The sequence below is a fragment of the Petromyzon marinus genome, chromosome 35 (genome assembly GCF_048934315.1).
Source record: "Petromyzon marinus isolate PM22_M1 ecotype Great Lakes invasive population chromosome 35, UKy_Petmar_22M1.pri1.0, whole genome shotgun sequence".
NCBI classification, from domain to species: domain Eukaryota; kingdom Metazoa; phylum Chordata; class Hyperoartia; order Petromyzontiformes; family Petromyzontidae; genus Petromyzon; species Petromyzon marinus.
Window position 1 is genome coordinate 13,888,288 of NC_133701.1, and position 14,125 is coordinate 13,902,412.

The 14,125-nt window shown below is 46.7% G+C and overlaps 1 protein-coding gene across 5 annotated transcripts in view; it reads left to right on the forward strand.

The window, feature by feature from the left end:
* The window catches only part of LOC116957755 (CMP-N-acetylneuraminate-beta-1,4-galactoside alpha-2,3-sialyltransferase-like), a 131,508-nt gene that overhangs the window by 109,409 nt on the left and 7,974 nt on the right, over positions 1-14,125 (forward strand). For all 5 annotated transcript variants that reach the window (XM_076071950.1, XM_076071951.1, XM_076071952.1 and 2 more), the window contains one exon: positions 1,693-1,839. In XM_076071950.1, coding sequence (XP_075928065.1) covers positions 1,693-1,839 — 147 coding nt within the window. The remainder of the gene's footprint in view (positions 1-1,692; positions 1,840-14,125) is intronic.

Consider the following 14,125-nt stretch of genomic DNA (forward strand, 5'->3'; position numbering starts at 1 on the left):
TGGTCTAAGTGTGTGTCTAGTGAACTCAGTGTGTCTGCTGGTCTAAGTGTGTGTCTAGTGAACTCAGCTTGTCTGCTGGTCTAAGTGTGTGTTTAGTGAACTCAGCTTGTCTGCTGGTCTAAGTGTGTGTTTAGTGAACTCAGCGTGTCTGCTGGTCTAAGTGTGTGTCTAGTGAACTCAGCGTGTCTGCTGGTCTAAGTGTGTGTTAAGTGAACTCAGCGTGTCTGCTGGTCTAAGTGTGTGTCTAGTGAACTCAGCGTGTCTGCTGGTCTATGTGTATGTCTAGTGAACTCAGTGTGTCTGCTGGTCTAAGTGTGTGTTTAGTGAACTCAGCGTGTCTGCTGGTCTAAGTGTGTGTCTAGTGAACTCAGCGTGTCTGCTGGTCTAAGTGTGTGTCTAGTGAACTCAGTGTGTCTGCTGGTCTAAGTGTGTATCTAGTGAACTCAGCGTGTCTGCTGGTCTAAGTGTGTGTTTAGTGATCTCAGCGTGTCTGCTGGTCTAAGTGTGTGTCTAGTGAACTCAGCTTGTCTGCTGGTCTAAGTGTGTGTTTAGTGAACTCAGCGTGTCTGCTGGTCTAAGTGCGTGTCTAGTGAACTCAGCTTGTCTGCTGGTCTAAGTGTGTGTTTAGTGAACTCAGCGTGTCTGCTGGTCTAAGTGTGTGTCTAGTGAACTCAGCGTGTCTGCTGGTCTAAGTGTGTGTCTAGTGAACTCAGCGTGTCTGCTGGTCTAAGTGTGTGTCTAGTGAACTCAGTGTGTCTGCTGGTCTAAGTGTGTATCTAGTGAACTCAGCGTGTCTGCTGGTCTAAGTGTGTGTCTAGTGAACTCAGCGTGTCTGCTGGTCTAAGTGTGTGTCTAGTGAACTCGTCATGTCTGCTGGTCTAAGTGTGTGTTTAGTGAACTCAGTGTGTCTGCTGGTCTAAGTGTGTGTCTAGTGAACTCAGTGTGTCTGCTGGTCTAAGTGTGTGTCTAGTGAACTCAGCATGTCTGCTGGTCTAAGTGTGTGTTTAGTGAACTCAGTGTGTCTGCTGGTCTAAGTGTGTGTCTAGTGAACTCAGTGTGTCTGCTGGTCTAAGTGTGTGTCTAGTGAACTCAGCGTGTCTGCTGGTCTAAGTGTGTGTCTAGTGAACTCAGCGTGTCTGCTGGTCTAAGTGTGTGTCTAGTGAACTCAGCGTGTCTACTGGTCTAAGTGTGTGTCTAGTGAACTCAGCGTGTCTGCTGGTCTAAGTGTGTGTCTAGTGAACTCAGCGTGTCTGCTGGTCTAAGTGTGTGTTTAGTGAACTCAGCATGTCTGCTGGTCTAAATGTGTGTCTCGTGAACTCAGTGTGTCTGCTGGTCTAAGTGTGTGTCTAGTGAACTCAGTGTGTCTGCTGGTCTAAGTGTGTGTCTAGTGAACTCAGCGTGTCTGCTGGTCTAAGTGTGTGTCTAGTGAACTCAGCGTGTCTGCTGGTCTAAGTGTGTGTCTAGTGAACTCAGCGTGTCTACTGGTCTAAGTGTGTGTCTAGTGAACTCAGCGTGTCTGCTGGTCTAAGTGTGTGTCTAGTGAACTCAGCGTGTCTGCTGGTCTAAGTGTGTGTTTAGTGAACTCAGTGTGTCTGCTGGTCTAAATGTGTGTCTCGTGAACTCAGTGTGTCTGCTGGTCTAAGTGTGTGTCTCGTGAACTCAGCGTGTCTGCTGTCGCCTCTGACTGTGCAGAACATCCCCACACTGGGCACGGTGGCCATCACGATGGCGCTGCACAACTGCGACGAGGTGGACGTCGCTGGCTTTGGCTACGATATGAGCAACCTGAGCGCTCCGTTGCACTACTACGAGAGCACCAAGATGTCGGCCATCAAGGAGGTGAGTCTGTACTCTTTGGTTCTATTCGGTGAAGTCACTTAAGTAAAAAATAAAACAACAAAAAATCACGACGTTTCAGCCACAACACAAGCGGCCTTCATCAGGTGAAGGGATCAGGCTGTCTCGAGGACAGCGCTGGAGTGGAACACAGCCATGCTCAGACCGCGAGCTTTAAGCTGTGTGCGAGGAAACAAAGTGCCTTGACAAAGGAATTAGCATAAAAAATTAGCATTTGATTGCCCGACTTAGCATAGAAGTGGTGTACATGCAAGTGCACATGCCAGTTGGCGCGGGGGGGGAGGGGGTAGGGGGAGTTTCCCTATTGATGGTGTGAAAAGGGAATTTAAGAGCTGTGAAAGTTTGGGGTACCACTACTTGAAAAATATACTGTACCATTGAAAATTTGTTTCATGTTTGGTTCGATTTAGAACATCTTTCCAATTTTTGCTTAATTTGAATCCATCTTCTCGGTTGAAATTGTGTCTGTGCTTGTAGATCTGAATTGCCTCGTGAACAAATCTCTGATAAACACCCGTGGGTTTGCAAAGAACCTTGGTATCGGATTAAATTATATCGTGATCACCCACAGCGTTGTAACAATGATCAGCTACGGTAGAAGAATTCGTTTTACCGTGTTTCAAATCTGATTAGTGCTCGCGAATTCGGTCAGAGACATGTTGCTTTGTCTCCCCGATATAGCAATCACCGCAGGTACAACTCAATTTGTAAACCCCGGGGTACTGTAAGTCAGGAATGACATCCTTCACGGATGGGATCAGATCACGAATTTTGTGTACTGTATTGAACCGGACCTGCATCTTGTGTTTGTTTAGAATTTTGGAAATCCTTTTAGCAACGCCTGCTATATACGGTAGTGTGATGGTTTTGACCGGAGTATCAAGTGGTTGTTTCTGTATGGAGGGAGAAACAGCTTGGCGGATGGTACGGTCAGAGTATCCATTCATTTTGAGGGCCAGGTGTACATGTTTTAATTCACTGGTCAGGTGGTGTTGGTCCGAAATGCAATGAGCCCTATGGTATAAAGTTTTGATGAGAGAATTATTCTGGGCTGGGTGGTGGTGGGAATCAGGCTTCAAGTAGGAATCCATGTGGGTGGGTTTCCTGTAGACAGAATGCCCCAATGAGCCATCAGGTCTCCTCTCAAACAGAACATCCAAGAATGGTAGCTTGCCATCTTTCTCCACCTCCATGGTGAATTTGATGGCGGGATGTCTGGAATTGATGTGGTGTAGGAAAAGGTTCAGATCTGGGAGGCCATGTGGCCAAATGACGAAAGTGTCATCCACATATCTCTTCCACAGGGAAGGTCTGAGGGTGGAAGTCTGGATGGCGTCTGATTCAAATTTCTCCATGAAAATATTGGCTATCCTGGTGACAAGGGGGATCCCATGGGGGTACCCTCATTTTGTTTGTAGAAGGAGCCATTCCAAGTTAAGTAGGTATTGTTGAGGCAGTGCCTAACCAGTGCAGATGTATCGGGGTCTAGTCCATGTTGGACCAAATTTTCAATTATTTCAATGGTATCAGGCACAGGGACCTTGGTGAACAAAGAGACCACATCGAAGCTGACAAGGATATTGTCAGGGGACAGTACAACGTCTTTGACCATAGAGACCAATTGGGCTGAGTTAAGTACTGCTGAGGTGGTCTTGCCAGTGAAAGGCAGCAAGGTATCTGACAGTAAACGGGCCAGTCTATAGGTAGAGGAGTTGATCGTGGATACAATGGGTCGTAGTGGGGTGCCATCTTTATGAATCTTGGGAAGACAATAGAATCTAGGGGGTCTTCCAGCAGAAGGTTTTAGGGAGGGACGTTTAGTTGGGTCGATTAGGGAGGTCGAACTTGTGATGATCTTGTTGGTTTTTATCGCTAGGCTATTGTGATAGGGTCATTTTTTATTTTTGAGTAACTTCCATCGTTGAGCAGATTCTGGATTTTGTTGTTGTATGAATCTTTATCCATAATTACAGTAGCGTTGTCTTTATTGGCTGAGAGGATGACTATATCACTTCTGTTTTTTTAATTCGCGAGTTCAGAGCGTTCATTTTTGCTGATGTTACTAATGGGTTTCTTAGCATTCTTAAGAATAGTGGCTATTTCAGCTCTCGCAACGTCTGCTTGGATGTATCCCACGCCTTTGAGGGCTACATCGACCTGAGAGATGATATCATCTACTGGTATGTGTTTTGGGGTGACAGTGAAATTCAGTCCCCTAGCCAGTACTGTTTTCAGATTGTCCGAAATCGGGGTGCTACTCTGATTAATGACGATTTTGTTAACATCTAGTTTTGTTATATGTGGAACTGGGTTCTTCTTTGATAGGTGGTTGAATTTAGAAATCAGGTTAGCTTTACATTTGACTGACAGTGAATCAGCAGAAGAAGCAGTCATGTTGTCTACGTGATTGCAATCAGAAGGTGACATTTTTTGTGTTAACATTAAATGAGCTTGTAGGAGAGTCCTGTCTAAAGTATCGAGTTCATATCACTCACTTCTGCTGCTGTATCTTCTCCGAATTCTAAACAGATTCTGTTTAAGGCCAGCCTATCTTCAATCTCAGAGAAGATAAGGCTACTCCGATATGAACTCGCGAATTTAAAAAACAGAAGTGATTTAGTTATCCTCTCAGCCGATAAAGGCAACGCTACTGTAATTATGGATAAAGATTCATACAACAACAAAACCCAGAATCTGCTTCACGATGGAAGTTACTCAAAAATTAAAAATGACCCTACCAATAGCCTAGCGATAAAAAACAACAAGATCATCACAAGTTCGACCTCCCTAATCGACCCAACTAAACGTTCTTCCCTGAAACCTTCTGCTGCAAGACCCCCTAGATTCTATGGTCTTCCCAAGATTCATAAAGAAGGCACCCCACTACGACCCATCGTATCCACGATCAACTCCCCTACCTATAGACTGGCCCGTTTTCTGTCAGATACATTGCTGCCTTTCACTGGCAAGACCGCCTCAGCAGTACTTAACTCAGCCCAATTGGTCTCTATGGTCAAAGACGTTGTACTGTCCCCTGATGATATCCTTGTCAGCTTCGATGTGGTCTCTTTGTTCACCAAGGTCCCAGTGCCTGATACCATTGAAATAATTGAAAATTTGGTCCAACATGGACTAGACCCCGATACACCTGCACTGGTTAGGCACTGCCTCAACAATACCTACTTTACTTGGAATGGCTCCTTCTACAAACAAAATGAGGGTACCCCCATGGGATCCCCCTTGTTACCAGTGATAGCCAATATTTTCATGGAGAAATTTGAATCAGACGCCATCCAGACTTCCACCCTCAGACCTTCCCTGTGGAAGAGATATGTGGATGACACTTTCGTCATTTGGCCACATGGCCTCCCAGCTCTGAACCTTTTCCTACACCACATCAATTCCAGACATCCCGCCATCAAATTCACCATGGAGGTGGAGAAAGATGGCAAGCTACCATTCTTGGATGTTCTGTTTGAGAGAAGACCTGATGGCTCATTGGGGCATTCTGTCTACAGGAAACCCACCCACACGGATTCCTACTTGAAGCCTGATTCCCACCACCACCCAGCCCAGAAGAATTCTCTCATCAAAACTTTATACCATAGGGCTCATTGCATTTCGGACCAACACCACCTGACCAGTGAATTCAAACATGTACACCTGGCCCTCAAAAGGAATGGATACTCTGACCGTACCATCCGCCAAGCTGTTTCTCCCTCCATACAGAAACAACCACTTGATACTCCGGTCAAAACCATCACACTACCGTATATAAAAGGATTTCCAAAATTCTAAACAAACACAAGATCCAGGTCCGGTTCAATAGAGTACACAAAATTCGTGATCTGATCCCATCCGTGAAGGATGTCATTCCTGACTTACAGCACCCCGGGGTTTACAAATTGAGTTGTACCTGCGGTGATTGCTATATCGGGGAGACAAAGCGACATGTCTCTGACCGAATTCACGAGCACACATCAGATTTTAAACACGGTAAAACGAATTCTTCTGCCGTAGCTGATCATTGTTACAACGCTGTGGGTGATCACGATATAATTTTCTCCGATACCAAGGTTATTTGCAAACCCACGGGTTTTTATCAGAGATTTGTTCACGGGGCAATTCAGATCTACGAGCACAGACACAATTTCAACCGAGAAGATGGTTTCAAATTAAGCAACCATTGGAAAGATGTTCTAAATCGAACCAAACATTAAACTAATTTTCAATGGTACAGTATATTTTTCAAGTAGTGGTACCCCAAACTTTCGCAGCTCTTAAATTCCCTTTTCACACCATCAATAGGGAAACTCCCCTCCCCACCCTCCGCGCCAACCGGCATGTGCACTTGCATGTACACCACTTCTATGCTAAATCGGGCAATCAAATGCTAATTTTTTATGCTAATTCCTTCGTCAAGGCACCTTGTTTTCCTCGCACACAGCTTAAAGGTCGCGGTCTGAGCATGGCTGTGTTCCACTCCAGCGCTGTCCTCGAGACAGCCTGATCCCTTCACCTGATGAAGGCCGCTTGTGTTGTGGCCGAAACGTCGTGATTTTTTGTTGTTTATTTTTTACATACGTGACTTTACCGAATAGAACCAAAGAGTATGGATCCTTGCAGTCACGAAAGCTTTAAATCTAGAAAGGTGAGTGTGTTTGATTCTTTGTTTGTGTATTTGCTTGTGTGCGTCCCTTAGTGGGTAGTGTTACAGCGGTTAGCTGCGCTACATTCCCAGCGACCCGAGTTAAAATGAGTACCTTGTATAGTGTGTAAACATCGCACTAGGGAGACAAAGGCCGCCCAGCGTGGTGTTGGCCACCCACCCCCTCATGTGCCGTGCCGCCCTTCATAGGTGCTCGCTAGCAGTACTTTCCCCAAAGGTCTGTTCAGGCTATACGGGGGATATTTTTTTTGTGCGTCCCTTAACCACAACTTTCCCCCAACAATCTGTTAAGGCTTCACGGGGGACCTTTGTCTTTGTGTGTTTAGTGAGGAGCTCGTAACGCGTTCGACTTTCATTCGACTTCAGAAAAAACTCACGATGGAAACAGCCGATGAATATTTTGCTTGTGCCGGAGGCCTCGGTTGGGACAGGCTCTCATAACGTCTCCTTGCCAAACCCCATATAGCTGAGCAGGGAGGCTGAAGCACTCACCCCACCCCCTCCGGGTTCGTTCAGAAACGGTCGATCCACGCCGAATGATTGAGCGCTCACTTGAGGAGTAGAGGCTGCCCGCTCTCCTGTATGGAGCTGCGCTGGCACCGCCTGTGCCACTGTGACAGGCTTTCATTTTTTACGGTCACATGGTTGTGGCTGTGGTCACCATGAGGGGTGGACAGTCCTTTACTTGGAGCAGGAGACTGCCAAACAACAGGGAGGGGTTCTTCTTTGAGCAAAATACTGAAGGGGGTGTGGGAGTGTGCTGATTCCCAGGCTACTGTGGGCTCACTTCCACATCAAGGGAGGCATGAAATGGTGGTAATGGTGGCTTACTCTCTCACACAAAATGAATAATTATTTGAGTAATATAGGTGAGGCTGTTGAGTAAGATGCCTTCTCTGACCTTTCCACAATGTTGTCTAAAGTGGCCCCTCAGGACAAAGTCATTTTGTTGGGTGACGTTAATGCCCGAGTTGGTCATGATACATGCACCTGGACCGGAATGATTGGAAAGCATGGGCCAGATCAGGTCAATAAAAGCAGGAGGCTGCTAGACTTCTGTGCAGCCCATGGTCTTGTAGTCGCGAATACGCTGTTCCGGCTTCAGTGAATGCACACAACATGGATGTACACCGGGTCCAAGAAAGAACATCTGCTGGCCTGCAGAGTGGTGGAACAGAGATTGCAGGCCCATGTCCTTGACACCAGGACCAACGGTGGGGGTGATTTACCCACTAATCATTGGCTTGTTATTTGCACTGCGGTGTTGGGCAACCACCTAGGACCCCATTCAAACCCACAGAGGCTTGGTGTCATCTAGCTGATGAAAGTTTGAAAGTGAGATTGCCATCATTGTTTGCAGCTGGGGTTAGAATCACCCCCCCCCTCCTTTTGATGCCAAGGGGAAATGGGTGAGGTTCAGGTCCGTGGTTCATGCAGCTGCAACGGCTACATTGGGTACGCAGACCAAACCTCCCCAGAAAACCTTGCTGACAGAGGAGGTGTTCGAGATAGCTGAGGGAAAGGGACAAGCCCATTCAGAGGGTTAGAGATCCATGCGCCTCTGCAAGGATGAGTGGTGGTTTTGGGATGCTGAGGAGATGGAAATGCCTCAGCAGCTCACGATCACAAATCACTCTTTATTTCCATCAAAAAAGTAACTCGCAGCACCACACCTATTACCGTCCCCAAGGGAAAAGGTGGTGATCCGATCTCCGACCCCCAGGAACAGGTCTGCAGGTTTGCTGAGCATTGCTGTCCTGGGGCAGGAAAAACCCCTCAGCCCACATAACATTACGGGGAAAGGTGGGGTTGACCCTGCTGGGGCTGCAGTCACCCTCAAATATTAGAGGAATTAGCCACTCCCTGTGAGTGTCTGGCTGATGATGTACCATCTGCTGAGGAGGTTTTAAGAGCGATCCAAAGCCTGAGACCGGGAAGAGCGCCGACCAGAGATGACCTCCCAAGCGAACTGCTCAGAGAGGGTGGTGATTGTGTGCAGGCTGCCCTTTATGACATAATTACAACCGTCTGGACAACAGGACAGGTTTTCCAGGATTGTAAAGATGCTCTGGTGGTCCCCCATTTTAAGAAGGGAGACCGCACTGTTTGTAACAACTACTGTAGCATTCCCTCCTCAGTGAAGCTGGCAAAGGTCCTGGAAAGGATTGTTCATTGTCACCCGAGGAGAGGCTTGCGGAGCCCCAATGTGGTTTTAGCCTGAGGCGGTCCTGCACAAACGTTACATTCCTTGTCCGTCTGCTACAGCAGAGTTCTAGTTCATTTCAACAGAACCTACATATCTGCTTTTTTTACATGGTCAAGGCCTAGTATACCATCAGTACACCAGGGCTCTGGGTTGTTGTTTGTGCTTTCAGGGTCTCTTGACTCCCAGCCAGTTACGTGGCTGGGAGTCATTTCCCCTTTCACCTTGAGCTGCAACAGGGATGTCCTCTGGCTCCTACATTATTTAACGTCCGTTCTGCAAATGTGGTTAAATAAGCTTTCCATGGTTTTATCAGAGGAATTCCCTTCTGGTACAGATAATACAATAGGAAGCTGATCAATGCTCAGGTGTGGTCAAGGGATGGCTTCCTATTTGGTCAACCATGTTATACTGATGCTCTGGTAATTGCTGCTCAGAGTTGGTGACTCCTACTGAACCATGAGCCCAATCAAAATAATAATGCACCTGGCTGGGTAATTTGTGTCAGCAAAATATCCACCCCCTCAACTCCCCATGAGTAATGGGCAGTTTTAGAGAGTTGATAATTTGCCATAACCTGGACAGCACGAGTCTCACTCTTAATCAGTCAAGCAGTGTTAGCTCTTCATCGGCTGCGTGAAACTGCGTGTAAGCTACCCGGCCTGTCGCTCGGCCACAGTCTTGCCCTCCCTTCTCTATGCTTGCGAAACGTGGACCCATTTAAAGGAACATCTGGGCTAGCTGGCCTGCCTACGATTCAGCCTGGGTTTTACCAGACTAGATTGTGTGAAGAGCTCAGAGATCCTTAAATGAGCTGGACACAGTCCCATCGCTGATCTCCTCTGGTAGGCGAGGCTACAATGGCTGGATCTTGTACAATGGGAAAAAAAGTATTTGATCCCCTGCTGATTTTGTACGTTTGCCCACTGACAAAGAAATGATCAGTCTATAATTTTAATGGTAGATTTATTTGAACAGTGAGAGACAGAATAACAACAAAAAAATATGGAAAAACGCATGTCAAAAATGTTATAAATTGATTTGCATTTTAATGAGGGAAATAAGTATTTGAGCCCTCTGCAAAATATGACTTGGTACTTGGTGGAAAAACCCTTGTTGGCAATCACAGAGGTCAGACGTTTCTTGTAGTTGGCCACCAGGTTTGTACACATCTCAGGAGGGATTTTGTCCCACTCCTCTTTGCAGATCTTCTCCAAGTCATTAAGGTTTCAAGGCTGACGTTTGGCAACTCGAACCTTCAGCTCCCTCCACAGATTTTCTATGGGATTAAGGTCTGGAGACTGGCTAGGCCACTCCAGGACCTTAATGTGCTTCTTCTTGAGCCACTCCTTTGTTGCCTTGGCTGTGTGTTTTGGGTCATTGTCATGCTGGAATACCCATCCATGACCCATTTTCAATGCCCTGGCTGAGGGAAGGAGGTTCTCACCCAAGATTTAATGGTACATGGCCCCGTCCATCATCCCTTTGATGCGGTGAAGTTGTCCTGTCCCCTTAGCATAAAAACACCCCCAAAGCATAATGTTTCCACCTCCATGTTTGACGGTGGGGATGGTGTTCTTGGGGTCATAGGCAGCATTCCTCCTCCTCCAAACACGGCGAGTTGAGTTGATGCCAAAGAGCTCCATTTTGGTATCATCTGACCACAACACTTTCACCCAGTTGTCCTCTGAATCATTCAGATGTTCATTGGCAGACTTCAGATGGGCATGTATATGTGCTTTCTTGAGCGTGGGGACCTTGCGGGCGCTGCAGGATTTCAGTACTTCACGGCGTAGTGTGTTACCAATTGTTTTCTTGGTGACTATGGTCCCAGCTGCCTTCAGATCATTGACAAGATCCTCCCGTGTAGTTCTGGGCTGATTCCTCACCGTTCTCATGATCATTGCAACCACGAGGTGAGATCTTGCATGGAGCCCAAGGCCAAGGGAGATTGACAGTTCTTTTGTGTTTCTTCCATTTGCGAACAATCGCACCAACTGTTGTCACTTTCTCACCAATCTGCTTGCCAATGGTCTTGTAGCCCATTCCAGCCTTATGTAGGTCTACAATCTTGTCCCTGACATCCTTGGAGAGCTCTTTGGTCTTGGCCATGGTGGAGAGTTTGGATTGCTTCTGTGGACAGGTGTCTTTTCTACAGGTAACAAGCTGAGATTAGGAGCACTCCCTTTAAAAGTGTGCTCCTAATCTCAGCTCGTTACCTGTATAAAAGACACCTGGGAGCCAGAAATTTTTCTGATTGAGAGGGGGTCAAATACTTTTTTCCCTCATTAAAATGCAAATCAATTTATAACATTTTTTACATGCGTTTTTCTGGATTTTCTTGTTGTTATTCTGTCTCTCACTGTTCAAATAAACTTACCATTAGAATTATAGACTGATAATTTATTTGTCAGTGGGCAAACGTACAAAATCAGCAGGGGATCAAATACTTTTTTTCCCTCGCTGTAGCCTGCATGCCCATCCACCGCATGCCCAAACAGCTTCTGTTTGGCTGCATAGAGGGAGCTAAATGGATGCTGCATTGGCTTGAGAAGAGATGGGCTGATGTGTGACAGGAGTATGTGTAGCTGAGTGAACTTGCTGATGACTGGTAACAGTGGTTAAATTAGGCCTCTATGAAGGAGGCTCGTGAAGGACGCTACTGGGCAGTTGGAGGCTGTCACCCTTCAACAATAACGGAGGGCAGAGGAGCGATGCTCACAACAACGAGCGGAGTGTCAGGTGGCTAAAACGCAGTGGGGAGCAGAGGTTGTGCATCTGTCAGTCAACTCATTCAGTCAACCCATGGCACCTGGGTTTGTCCCTTACCATTCGACACGTCACGTGACCTTATAGCGCACCCAGCCTGGCACAAGGGCAGCGGTGATATCACCGCCTCTGAATGGCGACCGTTGATGTTGCGTGCACTGGCACCAACATCGGCCTGACGCTGATGTTGGTGCGAGTTAATTAATCGCCCTCGCAGAGCGCCGCGTCGCACCTCGGAAACTGATGTCGCAAAACGACTTCAGGTTATTTCTTATTCGCACGGCATAGGAGAATCGCTTAGCCACGTGGCCTGATGCAGATAAATGTTTTGTTACGTGGCAGTCAAACCGACGTTGCTAATTCTCACTGGTTGGAATTTTGCCAAATTCATAGACTCGCACAAAATTTTACGTTATTTTTTCGCGTGCATTTGTCGTTAACTGGGCTCAGACCATCGATTCGATACACTTGAGAACCCGGTTAAATCACTACCCAGTCTGTGTGAATCTATGGGTCTCTGTGTGAGTCTACAGGTCTCTGTCATCACTGGTGCCAGGGCTCCAACGATCAACTCACCACACTTGAGAACCGGTTTACCATGGGTGGCTGAACCTTTAGAGTCAAACCTAGATATGTTCAGCGGCGCCGGCTCAGTGCTATGACTTCACGCTGCCCCGGCTGCCTCGACCGCAGCTCCTTTAGAGGGGAAGAGGAAGCTAGGGCAGCCGAGGGGTGGCGCCGCACGGCGCTCGGGGTGCCAGTCGCGGACACCGCGTGAGCCGACTCGGTTGCATTGGCCTCCCCGCTGTGAGCGCCCGACCGGCCAGCACCCGACTGCCAGCGGCCAAGGGCCAGCGGGTGAGCGGGCGAGCGCGAGACCGCGTCGCCGCCATCATTCTCATTTTGACATCGCGAAGGATGATAGAGGTTTTTGTTGGGTTAGATCGCGTAAATATAAATGTGTCGTTAAACCCGCCACCGCCCGTCTGACCAACGTAACATTTACCAAAGGAGCAATTAATCCAGTACACACCTTCTGTTTATAGCTTTGGCAATACATCTTTAGTACCAGACATTAGTTTTTGTATTTTATGTACCGTGCCAAATCTTACTCGAATGTTTTTTCCAAAATTCTGGCTAGTTTATCAGTTACTCCCGCAATGTATGGTATTTTAACAGTTTTAATTCCTTCATCACCATGAGACTAAAAGAACAGTTGCCGAACACGCATACCAACAAGTACACTTAATTCATTTCGATAAGTTGATGTTTTGTGTTAAACTACTTACGACTGGCCAAGACTAATTAGGAAATCTAGAGAAATTAAAATCATTTTAAACGTTCAAATAACTACAGGCTTAGTGCTGCTTGGAAGCCTATTACCAAATAATAGTACGCTGTTTAACTGTATGCCTATACAGGTCACTATACGCGAATGGTGATGAACTGTAAGCAGCCAATAATGGGTATTGCATATTAAGCTATTAAAACAGTTTTTTTTTATTTTACCAGGTAAGGCCCACTGAGCTATGTAGCTCTTCTTCAGAAGCCACCTCGCCACAAGTGACAGCTCAACCAAGTGGATTGTCGCGTGGACATTTATGGCATACTCGAAACGAAAGATGTATTAAATTTTGATTTAAAGCTTTCGTGACTGCAGTAATTCATATTCTTAGCTCTTTCGGTAAAGTCACGTTGAAGGGAAACAATAAAATGATAAAATATATATAAAACAATAACAATTCTCATGACGTTTCGACCATAACACAAACGGTCATCATCAGGTGTGAAAAACCTGATGATGACCGTTTGATGATGACCGTTTTTGTTATGGTGTTATGGTCGAAACGTCGTGAGAATTTTTGTTTTATATATATTTTATTGTTTCCCTTCAACGTGACTTTACCGAAAGAGCTAAGAATATGAAAGATGTATTAGCAAAGCTTTGAACAGAATGTGTGTACCGGATTAATTGCTCCTCTGCATACTGTTAGATTCACATATTGTACATAATGTACGTACATTAACTGTGAATAATCCAAACTAATAATAGATATCCATTGTAATTTACATGACTACATTAAACAGGAGGAGGCTTTCTCCGCAACTGTTTGTCGCCTGACAAGGCTGGTTGTTGTAATTACCAGGTGAACGTCACGGCACTCGAATTGTAAATGTTGTAGTGGGTTTACTCTCCAACACACAACCGGTGTGCTAAACTAGTAACTAATCGGCACGTTTTGTTTACGTGACAAACCTTACTATTTGGCTGTGTGGGGTAGTGGTCGTGGGTATTCACGCGGTCTAACCAAACAAAAACCTCTATCGTGGATATAATTGGTCAAGAAAGCACTGCTACTACTACGTGTTAAAATCACAAAGGCTGCATCGCAAACGGCTCACGGGGGCCGGCACAAGCAAGCGGACTCCGAGTGCCGCCGCTGCCCCGCGCGGCCACCTTTAGCCCCCCCTGGGGGGCCGACCCCTCATGGGGGTCTGTGGTAGAGGGGGGTCTGTGGTTGAGGGGGGTCTGTGGTTGAGGGGGTTCTGTGGGAGAGGGGGGTCTGTGGCACGCACGCGCGACATGTCCCGCCCCGGGGTCGAGCCCACAGCGAGATTACTCCAGG